At 43.7% G+C, this 15495-nt stretch overlaps 3 protein-coding genes across 3 annotated transcripts; 2 read left to right on the forward strand and 1 right to left on the reverse strand.

Moving 5' to 3' along the window:
- The first annotated feature begins 1436 nt into the window (after positions 1-1436).
- pmelb (premelanosome protein b) lies at positions 1437-6187 on the forward strand. The gene is made up of 12 exons (XM_062458782.1): positions 1437-1547; positions 2743-2838; positions 2937-3083; positions 3169-3297; positions 3432-3593; positions 3711-4061; positions 4199-4477; positions 4564-4695; positions 4880-4982; positions 5090-5295; positions 5443-5539; positions 5653-6187. Exons 1-12 carry the CDS (start codon positions 1493-1495, stop codon positions 5789-5791), a joined length of 1896 nt encoding a protein of 631 aa, XP_062314766.1. The 5' UTR covers positions 1437-1492; the 3' UTR covers positions 5792-6187.
- A 159-nt stretch (positions 6188-6346) lies between these two features.
- LOC134018660 (tubulin alpha chain-like) lies at positions 6347-9152 on the reverse strand. Its single transcript, XM_062458783.1, has 4 exons — positions 9035-9152; positions 7815-8037; positions 7501-7649; positions 6347-7406 (listed from the first exon to the last, which is right to left on the reverse strand). The coding sequence occupies exons 1-4, from the start codon at positions 9035-9037 to the stop codon at positions 6426-6428; spliced, it is 1356 nt and encodes a 451-aa protein (XP_062314767.1). The 5' UTR covers positions 9038-9152; the 3' UTR covers positions 6347-6425.
- Positions 9153-12429: 3277 nt separating this feature from the next.
- On the forward strand, positions 12430-15110 carry LOC134018661 (tubulin alpha chain-like). The gene is made up of 4 exons (XM_062458784.1): positions 12430-12517; positions 13487-13709; positions 13820-13968; positions 14064-15110. The coding sequence occupies exons 1-4, from the start codon at positions 12515-12517 to the stop codon at positions 15042-15044; spliced, it is 1356 nt and encodes a 451-aa protein (XP_062314768.1). The 5' UTR covers positions 12430-12514; the 3' UTR covers positions 15045-15110.
- The last annotated feature ends 385 nt before the right edge of the window (positions 15111-15495 follow it).

A 15495-nucleotide genomic window follows, 5' to 3' on the forward strand; every position in this document is an offset into this window, starting at 1 on the left:
AACTGAGACGTATTCAAAATGTCTTGTGGAAGCATTTGATTCTATATTTCGTACTATAAACGATCTGACTTTTCATTGTACTTTACAATGCATTATGATTTGTTTATTAGAAATTACTAAATAACATTGCAGAGTTTTAATTATTTTGTTTAAAAAAAAGACAAAAAGGGACGTGTCTAGTGGTAGGGAATAGTAGGTTTGAAGATTTATGTTAATCATAAAGATAACATGGATTGAGAAAAGATTTGACCTGAGTGGGAACAGTGTTTCATTGAACCTTTAACAATGTCACTGTTTATTAAAACCCAAAATGTATAGCACAGTAACTGTATAGTTTAACTAGGGGTAGGACAAATCCGGATGAATTTAGGTAGTCACAAGCACTTCAGTAATCCTTATTAATGTTGCATTCCTACCATTTTTCCTTTAAGCAGAGTCTCTCTTAGCAGTATTGTGTGACCTATTGTTCTATTGACAGACAAAGCCACTTTCCCCATCTTACCTATTTGTGTAACTCAGGTAATCCGTCCCATATCAAAAGTGTTTATGCTGTGAATTTACAGGCAAGTATACCTCTAAAATGATTTGTCTGGAGAATTTTCTGTTGTTGAATAATATCATATATACATATATACATAATTATATTCAATAGTATAAGCAGAAAGAGGCTGAAAGAATTTAGGTGTAAATCCGTTAATCAGCCAGACTAATTGAAGAAATTAGGCCAATTTGTCAGGTGGTGTTTAAGAGATTTAGGCTATTCACAATTTAGGGACTCATGACCTTCACACGCAACATGATTAATACGCCAACTTCAACACAGTTTTTGTCTTGGGCCTACACCTTTTTAATAAGAATAAAACATGCCATAATGAGCTATTCCTAAACAGCCACACCTTTCACAGGAAGTCCCTTAGTGTAAGGATTAGTGATTTCTCATGGACATTCATCCATGTGCCACATTCTAGTTATCTAAGTCACTAACATTTAATGAATGAGTAGAATGGAAAGGATACAATAAGGAAGTCATGGGTTTGTTTGATGTGGACAAAAAGAGAAAGATGATAAGGAAGAGGAGAGCATGATTAGGATGATCCTGACTCACAGCATCTCCAGCACCTTTCATTCTGAACTGAATAGTTACGCAGTAATAAACCATATCCTTTTTTTGTTACTCAAGCAACATATATACTTTCCAATAATCTTTGCATACATAATATGCATGTTCAAGATGGAAATCTTATTTCATTTGCTGACCAACATAAGTAATGCTGTATAGTACATAACTGCTGGAAACTGATATTCACAAAAGGTGTGTCTAAGCTTGGTAATTAGGAGGGGCAGCAGGCCAGAGGGAGGGGTTAGCTAATTCCATTGGCTGTGAGGCAACAGAGGAGGGAATTTATAAAAGTCTGGCACTACTATGATGTTGGGAAACCAGCCTGACCTACCACGAGAAAAGGGACATTTCACCAAAAGCAGCGGAATCAAAATGCGGGCAGCTCTTTCAGTGCTGGTGCTGGCCTTGGTTTCATCGGCTGTGGCAAGTGAGTACAAGAACCTGAAGCCTTCCAAACAGACATTCATTTATGCTTCATGGAAACACTCAAACTTACAGGGACAGATACAACCATTCTGCGAGTAAAAATCTTCTGAAAGAGTTTCTCCATATAAATGTGTGCAATCTCTTCGCAAATATATTGTATTCCTTCTTTGTAGGTGAGATTATTATTGTGGCGCAGTGTTCCTGGGCTAGTTGTATGACCAAGGATTATTGTGATCATCAGGTGGTTTTAGTGTCTCATTCATTCCTGTTACTCCATCAAGCATGGGGATTAACTAAAAGGCATGCAGATCACAGGATGACCGCGTGCATCACTCTATGTGCACAATGTTGATATTCACTTATGGGTAAGAAAGGCCCATGTCGATACAATATGAGAGACTTAGCTATCATGATATTAAAAACCTTGTAAAACTGTTAAAAAGGCATTTATATGTCCTAGAGTTCGTAAGTATTTTACAAATATGAACACATGGACAGTACACATGTTAATGTGCTCAATATGCACTAATATGCAACAGTCTGCCAGGATCAATTTGGTTATTAGAGAGTTTTAAATCCGTCTGTTGTGGTAAGAACATCTGTCAGTTATTCTTACCATATAGGCTCTGGTCACTCTTCATTGTAAACTAATCATGGGGATTATTGCCTGTGATGTGACACAGTTTTGAAAAAGGAAAAAACAAACAATAATCCCCTTTGTGCTTAATCCCAAGGCAATCAAGTGCACCCTTAATCTAGGGTTCACTGTACCACTCAGAATACAGGAGCAGGATTGAAAAGGATTGTAGAGTCGTTTGTTGGGGTGACCAGTGGTTTACCGGTCAAATGTGCATACCATGAAGGATGATGCCTTTCTGCAGGGGCCGGGTTTAAATCCAACCCAGACCATTTCCTGCATGTCCTCCTCCCCTCTCTCTCCTACATGTTTCTTGTTACTCTTCACTGTCTGTCCCCAAAAAGGATCAAATGCCCTAAATATATCACAAAACAAAGTGTCAGTTTGTTAGACAAATCTGGGTCATATAGACAAGAGCACCCTCTTTTGGTCTTTGCAAGTAGTAACACACATTTCCCTGCAACTCGATTGGCCAATTCTTTGTGTTATTCAGTAAGAATTTAAGAGATAGGAAAGGTATTCTGTTCCCATTTTCATGTCCTCTGTGCTGATATTTTAGAGCCTAAAAACCGTTTCACCCGGTATCCATCATGGAACACCAGAATGTTTCCAATCTGGAAAGACGGGGACCCTCGCTACGCAGACTCTTGGAAAGGTATGCAAAGGTTGCAGGGGTAGTTTGGTCACCATATTAGGCTAACCATGCCTTCACATCCAGTTTTTCCTATGATTTAAATGTCTGTCCTCCATCAGGTGGGCATGTTAAATTCATTGTGGGAAACGATGCACCAACCCTGACTGGCGCCAAGGTTACCTTCACCATTGACCTGGAATTCCCTCACAACCAGAAGATTATGCCCAGTGGAGAGGTGGTGTGGGCCCAGGACTGCACAGTCAACGGTGAGCCCCGCCCTTATTGTTTTAGGCTTTCCCTTTCACCACAATGTTTCACTTAGATTGTTGCCTTAACCCATGTTTGTTACAGGAACTAACTACCGTGAGTCGGAGCCCGTGTACCCAACACAGAACACAGAGTGGAAAGGAATCTTTCCTGATGGTACTCCGTTTAAAAAAGACAAGCAGCCAAGCTATGTGTTTGTCTGGAAGACCTGGGGTAAGAATAGCAACAGCTTTTCTTTTTTACATTTAAATAATATCTTTGTTAATTAATCATTGCAGAAATACTTTAAATAATCAATATGCTCTATTTTAGTTGGTGAAGTAGTGTGCTTTCCTTTTCTCTCCCAGATCAGTACTGGCAAGTGTCTGACGGCCCCTCCTCCTCCCTGACCATCAGCACAGACAACATCCCTCTGGGCTCCTACACTGTGGACATTGTCATCTACCACTACCGCAGCAAGGAGAAGTTCATCCCTCTGGGCTACGCCTCCACTGAGTTCTCCATCACTGGTCAGAGTCAGGCCTCCAGACAAGTCATCCAGACTTGATCAATCTCTGATTCGTCCAGATGCAACGGGATAAACAACGGGATTATGCATTTGACAGTTTTTTTTTATCTTCCATCAGATCAAATCCCCTTTGCTGTCTCTTTGACGCAAGTGAATGACATCGACGAGGCCGACTTGAGATTTGTCCAGAACAGGGCTATCGCCTTCAGTGTCTCTCTACATGACCCCAGCCAGTACCTGAGCAATGCTGACATCACCTACAACTGGGATTTTGGAGACAACAGTGGGGCCCTCATCTCCCGGGAGCTGACGGTCACACACACCTATGTGTCGTCTGGCTCCTTCAGGCCCAAGGTGGTGGTGCAGGCTGTCATCCCTGACATTAGATGTGTCACCCCGGCCAACACCCCCACCGTCAACTCTGTCACCTTACTGCCCCCCGGGCCACATTCAGATATGGCTTCCACAGGTTGGCAATCATTTGTTTTGATCTTAAAGGTATCTGCAACTCATTCATTGATTCCTAGCATAAAGTCATGTATACGACATGCACTGTGTGTGTATGTAAGGAAAGAAGAAACATGTCATGTGGATTCCCTCCTCCAGCGAGCGCTCCAGCCGACGCCTCTGCTGCTCCGGTGCTGTCCTCCCAGAGGACTGTGTTCAGCCTGGACGTGGGCCCGACAGCGCCAGCAGAGATGGACTCTGAGGAGGATGTGACCGAGGACGAGGCTTCCAGCACATCTGCTGCTCCTGCTGCTCAGGATGCAGTCCAGCTAGTCCAGACACCCTCTCCAATCAACCCTGGCGTCCCTACCGGCCCTGCCTTGGCCCCAGCAGCCTCCAAGGCTCTGGAGATGGCAGGCGGAGAGGCTGTGACTGCTGGTATGTCTGGCTGATAGTTAGAATGATTCGAGCTGGATTGTGTTGAACGGTAGGGTATCCAAGGACTTGTTGCTTTCTCATTAAAGATCGGGCAGCGACGAAGACAGGCCCAGGTCCTTCAGTGGTGGTTGCGAAGCGTGATGCAAATGACCCACCATCTGATGATGACTGTGTGATCTATCGCTATGGGTCCTTCTGTACTGGGATTGACGTTGTTGGTGAGTTCTCAGTCAGTGCTATCAGACAGAGTTAACAGACTCAGACTAGTCCTGGATAACATCAACAAAGGTTCTCCCTTGCTGTAGAAAAGCCTTTAAAATTGTTACGTTCTGTCATAGACTTGCACTCAAAACCTCTTAGTTAATTATTGCACTGACAACACATGTTTTTTTCTGTGCTAAGAGGGCATTGAGAGTGTGGAGATCGTCCAAGTGAGCAACACTGTGTTAAAGACCCCCGAGGCTGAGAAGAATGTGGTTGATCTTACCATTACCTGTGCAGGAAGGTGAGCAACAGCTACAGCACTAATCATTTCACCAAGCACACACATGGTCATGAAAAATGTCGTTTTGTAGTGTTCTGGACACCTTATAACACTGGTCTGTTCCCTAGCCACCCAACAGAGGTGTGCAGTGTGGTGCTGGATGCTGATTGCATGAGGCCAGTCCACACAGAGTGCAATGCAGTGGCTCCCTCTCCAGAGTGCCAGCTGGTTCTGCGCCACTTCTTCAACAACTCAGGTGTCTACTGCATCAACGTGTCAATGACCAACGACTTCAGTCTGGCCGTCACTAGCGCTAGGGTGAACGTCGACATGGGTATGTTGTCCATCTTACGTGTTTGCCATAGTAAATCAATACTTTGTCAGCTTGCACTGAGATAGAGCTCTCTTCACCAAAACAGTTGTGCTTTTCTTCCCTGTCAGGGAGTTCTAGATTTCTGATTCATTGTTTCCTGGGTTGCAGGTTCTGCTCTCTCTTCATCTGCTACTGTGGCCATGATGGGCATGCTGGGGGTCCTGATTGTAGCTCTCACAGTAGGGACAGTAGCGCACACTTACAAGTAAGGTCGCCCTTGAAGATAACTTCCACACAATTGCAATGTATTTCTAAACTAAAACAATTTCAAGCAAATGTAACATATAGCAAGTGTCTAACTGTATATCATATTTTTAGGCACAGACATTTCAATAGTGAGTCTGAGAAGTCTCGGGTTAGCCCGGGACGGACCTGTGTTCCCGGGATGTTCTGGAATTGTCTGGGTCGACGGTCAGCTGTAGACAACTGCCCTCTTCTCCAAGACAGGCTAGTGTGAATCATCCTCCCACAACATCCAAGAAACAACAACCAAGAAACATCTTATTTGCACAGTTGGACATGTGACATGTTTTTTATACATTTTTATACATGTTTTTTTTCTGTATCAAAGTTCATCTATGTGTGTGACCAATTTTATTTCACATTTCAATATACACTTAAGTGATCTTTTCGTATAGCTTATTTTATGATTATGATTACACCTACCCAACTTCATCTATTCGTTTTTGCATGACTAGTAGGATTATGGTGCATTCTGAAACTGTGGGAAACCCCTTTGGTGTCATATTTTTAAGTGTGCTTTTCCCCTTAAATTCTACTTAACAAACTGGCGTATTTTCTGTTTATGAAGATGACTGTGATCAAACTTGTAAACAAGAGCTACTTAAGGGTTTAAACAGAATACAAAATTCTCCTCTTTAATCGGTAACATATTTAATTACTTTATGAACTGAATGGTCTTGTCTTCTGATGGAGGAACTGATAATACAGACTCATTATGGTGAGTCTAATCCATAGAATAACAAATGATGAACATCAAATAGACAAAATGCCAACATCTATTCATTTTTATGACGTATCAATCAAAATCAAATCATGCAGTCTGACAAAGGCTTGTCTCCAATTCCATTTCAATACTCCTCTCCCTCCTCCTCTCCCTCACCCTCAATGGAGTCGACCCCCACCTCCTCATAATCCTTCTCCAGAGCTGCCATGTCCTCTCTGGCCTCAGAGAACTCTCCCTCCTCCATGCCCTCACCCACATACCAGTGCACAAAGGCACGTTTAGCATACATCAGGTCAAACTTGTGGTCAAGCCGAGCCCAGGCCTCAGCAATAGCTGTGGTGTTGCTCAGCATGCACACAGCCCTCTGGACCTTGGCCAGGTCTCCACCAGGGACCACTGTGGGGGGCTGGTAGTTGATGCCGACCTTGAAACCAGTTGGGCACCAGTCAACAAACTGGATAGACCTTTTGGTCTTGATGGTGGCAATGGCAGCATTGACATCTTTGGGCACCACATCACCACGGTACAGAAGGCAGCAGGCCATGTACTTTCCATGGCGAGGGTCACATTTAACCATCTGATTGGCAGGCTCAAAGCAGGCGTTGGTGATTTCAGATACAGAGAGCTGCTCATGGTAAGCCTTCTCTGCTGAGATAACAGGAGCATAGGTGGCCAGAGGGAAATGGATACGGGGATAGGGCACCAAGTTGGTCTGGAACTCTGTCAGATCAACATTGAGGGCACCATCAAAACGAAGGGAAGCGGTGATGGAGGAAACTATTTGACTAATGAGCCTGTTGAGGTTGGTGTAGGTAGGACGCTCAATGTCGAGGTTCCTACGGCAGATATCATAGATGGCCTCATTGTCCACCATGAAGGCACAGTCAGAGTGCTCCAGGGTGGTGTGGGTGGTCAGGATGGAGTTGTAGGGCTCCACCACAGCTGTGGACACCTGGGGAGCTGGGTAGATGGAGAACTCCAGCTTTGACTTCTTGCCGTAGTCAACAGACAGGCGCTCCATCAGCAGGGAGGTGAAACCAGAGCCAGTTCCACCTCCAAAGCTGTGGAAGACCAGGAAGCCCTGAAGGCCTGTGCACTGGTCAGCCTGAGGAGTGGGAACAACAGAAATCAAGACACAGTTTATTCAGATGATGATAGTTATAGATTATTATTGATTTTAATAATTCAAAATAACCCACCAGTTTGCGGATCCTGTCCAGCACCAGGTCAATAATCTCCTTGCCAATGGTGTAGTGTCCACGGGCATAGTTGTTGGCCGCATCCTCCTTGCCAGTGATGAGCTGCTCAGGGTGGAACAGCTGGCGGTAGGTTCCAGTGCGCACCTCATCTGAGGAGAGAGAATCACTTGAGATGTTTAGTTTAGACTTTAATTGAGTAATGTGGTGGTGTTTATTAAGCATTTAGATGTGACTCGGGTGTGGTCTTCATCTTCATCTTGAGTTTAGACTCCAAAAACAATATATAATACTAAGAAAATAAATATGCAACTCACCAATGACTGTGGGCTCTAGGTCCACAAACACAGCTCTGGGGACATGCTTCCCAGCTCCAGTCTCACTGAAGAAGGTGTTGAAGGAATCATCTCCTCCTCCAAGGCTTTTGTCACTGGGCATCTGACCGTCTGGCTGAATTCCATGCTCCAGACAGTAGAGCTCCCAGCAGGCATTGCCAATCTGGACTCCAGCCTGGCCCACGTGGACTGAGATACACTCACGCTGAAGGACAAACAAGAGATGTCATTACTTAGGCTTGATTAGGTGCTTGGTATCACGATGGATAGAAAGTTTTCTTGTATGGCCAGTGTATAGGATGTGAGTATGTGAAGTGCTAAGTCAATAGCCAGTGAAACTATTTCCAGTCTCCAGACTCTGAGACATTGGATCAGCTCCCTCTATCTGAGATGGGAGGAACTGCACAGGAGGCACCACCCTCTGCTGCAGTCTGCTGAGACAGTGCAATGCAAGACCTCAGTGTACATTAATGGATCCCAGCAATGTGTCTCATCTCTATCTTTTGGATATTGACACATAAGGAATGTTTGACAAAATGATTGTGACAAACATACCACTAGACAAATGGCCTGAAAATGAAAATAAGTATCAATAACATCATACCCTGCTTTATATTTTTACGTTAACAACCTACATTTATGACACCCAAAAATCAACATCCATAGAAAATCGGGCCAACTGTCATGTGGAAAAGGGAATCTGTTTACTGGAGTAAATAAAACAAAATGGACAGGAGTTGTTGTCTGCCTGAGTCCACACCCAGTCTGCCCCTCCCCACCTACTGACCGCAGGACATCGGGATGGATGTCGATCGCATCCTAAATACTATTATAAATCAACTGTTATTGGCCAACATAATTGGTCAAATTAATATATATGCTGCTTTTCCTTATACAAAAGGGTAAATTGACCTTTCTGCAGTGTCATTAGTTCGACATCGAATATCAATCAGTTCATTGTCTAATCTCAAACAATGGAGCGAATTCCACTGATACCAGTGATTACATATTTTCAGAATTTTAGGATAATTTTAGGATCAAATATTCCGATAATAATACGGTGTTATCGAAATTTCAGCCAATGTTCCTAACTGCCTATTTTCTACCGACTAAAATGGATAGTGTCGTGAAAAATCCCATCTCAACAGAAAACAACCGTAATTATTTCAGGCTTACATTGCTGAAAATACTACATGACTTACCATGTTTTCTGAAGAGGTTCGAACAATAAGAGAAAACAAGGAAATACGCAGAGAGATCCTTTTATTTGTGTCTGTTTGAATAGGTGTACTGCCTGTCAGAGGGTCGCTGCAACGACTGCTGTACGGAGGAGGCGGTGCTCCGTAATGTAGGCAAACATTTAGAGTGTTGGAAATGGGCAGTAAATAGACTTAAAACATACACGGAATAATATGTTTGTTTCTTAATAACATATGCATTGTTCATCATTGTAATTGTTAACATACACCCTCATAGCATACATTCTGTGTTTGTAGTTTAATTTAGTATTACAGTAATCATATGATTTGATATATAACACATAACGTGGTCTTTGATGCATTGTTTTTTATGCTTATTCCATTCCATTTCCGATTTTTTTATTCTGGAAAGGCTTGAGTATGTTCGTCTCAGACAACACCCATCCCTTTGTTCCTTTAAAAAAAGCAGTGACAGATTTAGCATAGGACATAACGCTAAAGCTCAATGTCCACTCAATAATCAAGGTCGATATGCTCCAAATTCCAGGCCTGAACTGCATTGTCAACCTTATTGACAGAGCTATAACCAAAACTGTACCCCCCCCCCCTCATTTGCTCGCACATCACTCAAAATAACTGAAACTTCACCAATACAAGATGGTTGTTTGCTTGCAGTGCATAAAATGCTATCCCACCATGACTAGTGTATGGCCTGCCCTCCATGTTGCTGATGCCTGCCTGCCATCCATCTGCCCAGCGCTCCACCCTCTTTGTCCTAGATTATCTGCAGTGATGTAATCCTTCTGGACACATCACATGGTTTCTGTGTCTTACTGTTTCTGGAGGGGCTTGCCTCTGTGTTTGTGTGTGTTAGCTTAGCATTTTTCAAGAAGCCAACACCACTCTGAACTGAAAAAGCCTGGTATCCTTCAATGCCATTGCCCTTTAAGGCTTTGATAAGAGTGGTACAGTATGTTTCAATGCTGAACAAAAGCTTTGTAACAGAGCCTGAGCCTGTAAGCTGCTGCCCACATTCTTGTTCCCAGTCTGGTCTCTAGGGTTACAGCCTTGTGCAGCTATCCTGTATACAGGAATCTGACCATTTACAATTTGAATAGAGGTTTACAAGGGTTTATTCAGTTAAGCCAAACGGATCCTCTGCCCAGATAAAGACTCTGTAGAATCCTCATTGAAAACATGTGCTGTGTCAAGTAGTACACTGTACTGGTACAGTAGTTGTGCTGTTGTACAAGTGGAAGCCCAGCTTTCCATCTTTTGCTATAAGTATTACAAATATACCCAGCAGCACTGTTCCCCTCTCCTAAGGGCTTGTGATGTGGGTAGAGGAGGAAGCCACGCAGTCATGGCTCCATGCCAGGCGTTCCACAGGGAGTTTCAGAGCAGCTGTGAGGCAAGGAGGAGCTTCTAACAGCTGCAGCCCCAGAGAGGAGAGACACAGAGAGAGAGAGAGAGAGAGAGAGAGAAAGAGAGAGAGAGAGAGAGAGAGAGAGAGAGAGAGAGAGAGAGAGAGAGAGAGAGAGAGAGAGAGAGAGAGAGAGAGAGAGAGAGAGAGAGAGAGAGAGAGAGAGAGAGAGAGAGAGAGGGGGAGAAGAGAAATAATGAGAGAGAGGGAGAGAGAGACACACAGTTATGTGGAAGAATGTTCTGGAATGGGAGAGGTCCTCTGTGGAATAATCCTCCGCCGTGCTGCGTGACTTCCTGTATGACTCTCGATGAAGTTGAATACCAAGTGTCTGGTGTCTGTCAGTGCACGTTTATAGGCTACAGAGATTTTTGTTTATGCCTCAAAGACAGATTTCTGTATAAATAAAGTGACTACTATCTAACATAGCTACAGTAGAAGGACAGTTGGGGGGTTGCTAAAGAGTACAATACATTGTTAGCAACTAAACATGATCAGGCCTAGTACTACACTTTACTATTTGTAGGCCAATAAAAGCATATTTACTGCACTACATACACAGGCTGTCTTTTTGATGTGGGCTTGACAGTGGGTGTAACCATCCTATTCAATAAGTTCCTTTTGTCCATACAAGATGATAATATGTCCGATAATGCTGGGAATACAATGGAGAGTTGGATGTAATAGTCTTAGAGTCTATTTGACTTTGATTTATCATCTGTGATATGAGTTAAGACCACAGGAATTCCCAGGTAATTTCTACTTATCACATTTTAACTCATCACTTGGTCACTTCATCATATAGGCAAATAACATGAAGAAAAATAATTATCCTGCACTTAAGTACTTAAGATAAGGGACTTATCATCAATGAATGGGTCAGGGGTGCCCCCACACCTCCTACTGCCCCCACACACACCCCCCACACACACACTTCTACTGGGGCAGCTGTACCCTACCCGCTAGAACTGCTATTCAAGCTTGGTCATGTGACTAACAGATAAAGGCGGTTTATGTGGGTACTATCCAGTAGCCCGGCAACTCCGTTATTCATCTCCTAGCAACGGTTGGATTCTGGGAGGAGGGCATGGGGGGTTGGGTGTCTGTTGGTCCCTGTCCTACAGATCTCCCCCATCTAGGCCTGAACTGTTTGACCTCCATTATAATACATAGAGGAATACTGTGGTTATACAGAAATCACACGTTCAAATTCAACATTGTAATGTTTTTATTTTGTGGTGAAATGTAAAATCAATTGCTGTCTCTTTTAGAAGCTGTGTGGCCCTCAAACCCCTAGTCTTCCTACAACAAATAAACACAATTAGCAAATAATAGCTGGGACATCACAACAACTCAATTCTGCATCCTGTCTCGTCCTGCAGCGGGAAACATTAACGACGTTCAGAGTAGCATTCCACATATGTTACAATTCGAAGCCCATTGTGTGCTCTCTGTGTACGGGTGTCTGTTACATATACGTTTCAAGCAGCTAGTAATATCAGGTAAGACACATCCAGGTAGATTCATTGGTCGATGAATAGATTTGTTATGCAGAGAAGGTTTTCTGTTACATCTATTTGTCCAATGCACTGAATCATTGCTTCCATTGGGTGTGTATATTGCTCCATTATTCTAGGAGTGCTCTAATGCAGAACATTCTTTGAGGATGTTAATGCATTGCAAAAATGTGTCACTCGATATTTTGAGTGTTTGCCCGATATCTTCCTTGTTCTACAACCTACAACCGTGCACACAATTAATGCTTCTATAATGATAAAACATTACTGGAAAGCCGGGTGGGGTCCGTAGAGAGGAGGGGTTTAGGGGATACACTTACTGATCAGTGTCCATTAGAAATCGTAGCGAGCTCTGAAGCACCAGATTGACGGAGACTTGACCAATGAAAGCGAAGGAGAGGGCGCCAGGGCACCTCTAGTATATATAGAGCGATACTTACCCATGAGGAGTATTACCTCTTACATCGACCTCATTGCAGTCGAATTGTAAGACGCCCTTTCCAGGAGCATCTACAAAGGTCAAGTGCAGTTAACTCATTGAAAATGGTAAGAGTATCTTTCCATATAAAAATTCTACTTTTAAAACTTTTTCTTAGAATTCGAAATATGGTCGCTAAACAATACAACACATTTTCTAAATCCTCTAACAACACGAGAAAACATATTTATGGGAAAAAGTTAAATAATTATTTGGAATTGGAATGGTCTGCATCGGTGGTCTGCAAAACGTGCTTGTCACCAGAGAACACTCAAGTGCGCCTGTGATGGATACAGTAGGCTATGTGGCGCGCCTGGAGACAGTAGGCTACTGACAAAGGAAGTTTTGTGCAGATTACCATGCGCATGGGATGATAATGCCGGTTCCGGACATCGTACTAGCTAAATCAGTTTACGCCTGTAGACTAAAACCTATCAAAGTTCAGGATAACTTCCATATTGTCGTTCCACTACATTACAAGGATACTTGAATGGATTTGGATGCGCTGTCAATGCATTCACTTAATCCAATAGTGCAACAACGCCCAAAGTAACTCTATCCATAGTCCATTACATTTAGTCATTTAGCAGACAATCTTATCCAGAGCGACTTACATTAAGTACAGGGACATTCCCCCGAGGCAAATAGGGTGAAGTGCCTTGCCCGAGGACACAACATCATTTTGCACGGCCGGGAATCGAACTTGCAACCTTCAGATTACTAGCCCAACTCCCTCACCGCTCAGCCACCTGACTCCCTAGCAGGGAGAACCATTAGCATCACCATTAGCATTAAGGACAATGCCAGTATGATTTTGGGCCATTAAAAATTTATGTAAGTAATGGATACTTTGTTATTAGAATAACTCTCTCTCACATAAGTATTTTGTTTGTAAGGCAAGAAACGTAAGTCAAACTCTTGAAAAAAAGCATAGGCCTTTATTCCAAACTTTTATGAAGGAGTTTTAGATTGAACTGCAGATGAAATATTATTTATCGAGGCTTCTGATTCTAATCTCATACATGCTTCTTCTTCAGCGTGAGTGTATCTCAGTCCACGTGGGCCAGGCTGGAGTCCAGATTGGCAATGCCTGCTGGGAGCTCTACTGTTTGGAGCATGGGATTCAGCCAGACGGTCAGATGCCCAGTGATAAGACCATTGGAGGAGGAGATGATTCCTTCAACACCTTCTTCAGTGAGACTGGAGCTGGGAAGCATGTCCCCAGAGCTGTGTTTGTGGACCTAGAGCCCACAGTCATTGGTAGGTTTTGTCCCTGCTTCAAAATACATAGAGTAGAAGTGTACTGAAATAACAACTACTTTTGGTTTGTGTTAACTGCCCTACATGAACTTGCCATTCTCTCTCCTCAGATGAGGTGCGCTCTGGAACCTACCGCCAGCTGTTCCACCCTGAGCAGCTCATCACTGGCAAGGAGGATGCGGCCAACAACTATGCCCGTGGACACTACACCATTGGCAAGGAGATTATTGACCTGGTGCTGGACAGGATCCGCAAACTGGTGGGTTATTTTGAATGATTAAAATCAATAGTAATCTATAACTTATTATCATCTGAATAAACTGTGTCTTGATTTCAGTTGTTCCCACTCCTCAGGCTGACCAGTGCACAGGCCTTCAGGGCTTCCTGGTCTTCCACAGCTTTGGAGGTGGAACTGGCTCTGGTTTCACCTCCCTGCTGATGGAGCGCCTGTCTGTTGACTACGGCAAGAAGTCAAAGCTGGAGTTCTCCATCTACCCAGCTCCCCAGGTGTCCACAGCTGTGGTGGAGCCCTACAACTCCATCCTGACCACCCACACCACCCTGGAGCACTCTGACTGTGCCTTCATGGTGGACAATGAGGCCATCTATGATATCTGCCGTAGGAACCTCGACATTGAGCGTCCTACCTACACCAACCTCAACAGGCTCATTAGTCAAATAGTTTCCTCCATCACCGCTTCCCTTCGTTTTGATGGTGCCCTCAATGTTGATCTGACAGAGTTCCAGACCAACTTGGTGCCCTATCCCCGTATCCATTTCCCTCTGGCCACCTATGCTCCAGTCATCTCAGCTGAAAAGGCTTACCACGAGCAGCTTTCTGTTTCTGAAATCACCAACGCCTGCTTTGAGCCTGCCAATCAGATGGTTAAATGTGACCCTCGCCATGGAAAGTACATGGCCTGCTGCCTTCTGTACCGTGGTGATGTGGTGCCCAAAGATGTCAATGCTGCCATTGCCACCATCAAGACCAAGCGCACCATCCAGTTTGTTGACTGGTGCCCAACTGGTTTTAAGGTCGGCATCAACTACCAGCCCCCCACTGTGGTCCCTGGTGGAGACCTGGCCAAGGTCCAGAGGGCTGTGTGCATGCTGAGCAACACCACAGCTATTGCTGAGGCCTGGGCTCGGCTTGACCACAAGTTTGACCTGATGTATGCTAAACGTGCCTTTGTGCACTGGTATGTGGGTGAGGGCATGGAGGAGGGAGAGTTCTCTGAGGCCAGAGAGGACATGGCAGCTCTGGAGAAGGATTATGAGGAGGTGGGGGTCGACTCCATTGAGGGTGAGGGAGAGGAGGAGGGAGAGGAGTATTGAAAAGCCTCTCTAGGTGATACTACCAGAGGAAGCAGAAAATTGTCAGAAAAACATTCCACCAAGAACTATTTGATTCTACCAAACTTCTGTCTAGAAAAAATAAAACAAAGTTCCTGTGTATTAAATTGTGTGAAATTGTCTTCTGTATATAGATATGTTATTTTATGCTATAATGCAATTTAAGGGAAAACATAGTTGGCCATGGTGCTTATGAGGTTAGAATATTCTTCTTGCTTTGATAAATGAAGTGGAATATTGAACCATTTACTTGATTGTAGAATTATCATATTAATGTCCTCAGGTCCTATTCATTAATCTTTTTACCATGAAGGAATAATGATTTGTGCAGAGCAGTCTGTACATTTGAGGTTGGATAACAAGGAGAGGGACAGTGCTTTATAGCAGCATACTTGTCCAATTCGTAAACCACAGCCTTGTGGCATCAGGGAAC

This window comes from Osmerus eperlanus, chromosome 4, assembly GCF_963692335.1.
Source record: "Osmerus eperlanus chromosome 4, fOsmEpe2.1, whole genome shotgun sequence".
Classification (NCBI taxonomy): Eukaryota; Metazoa; Chordata; class Actinopteri; order Osmeriformes; family Osmeridae; genus Osmerus; species Osmerus eperlanus.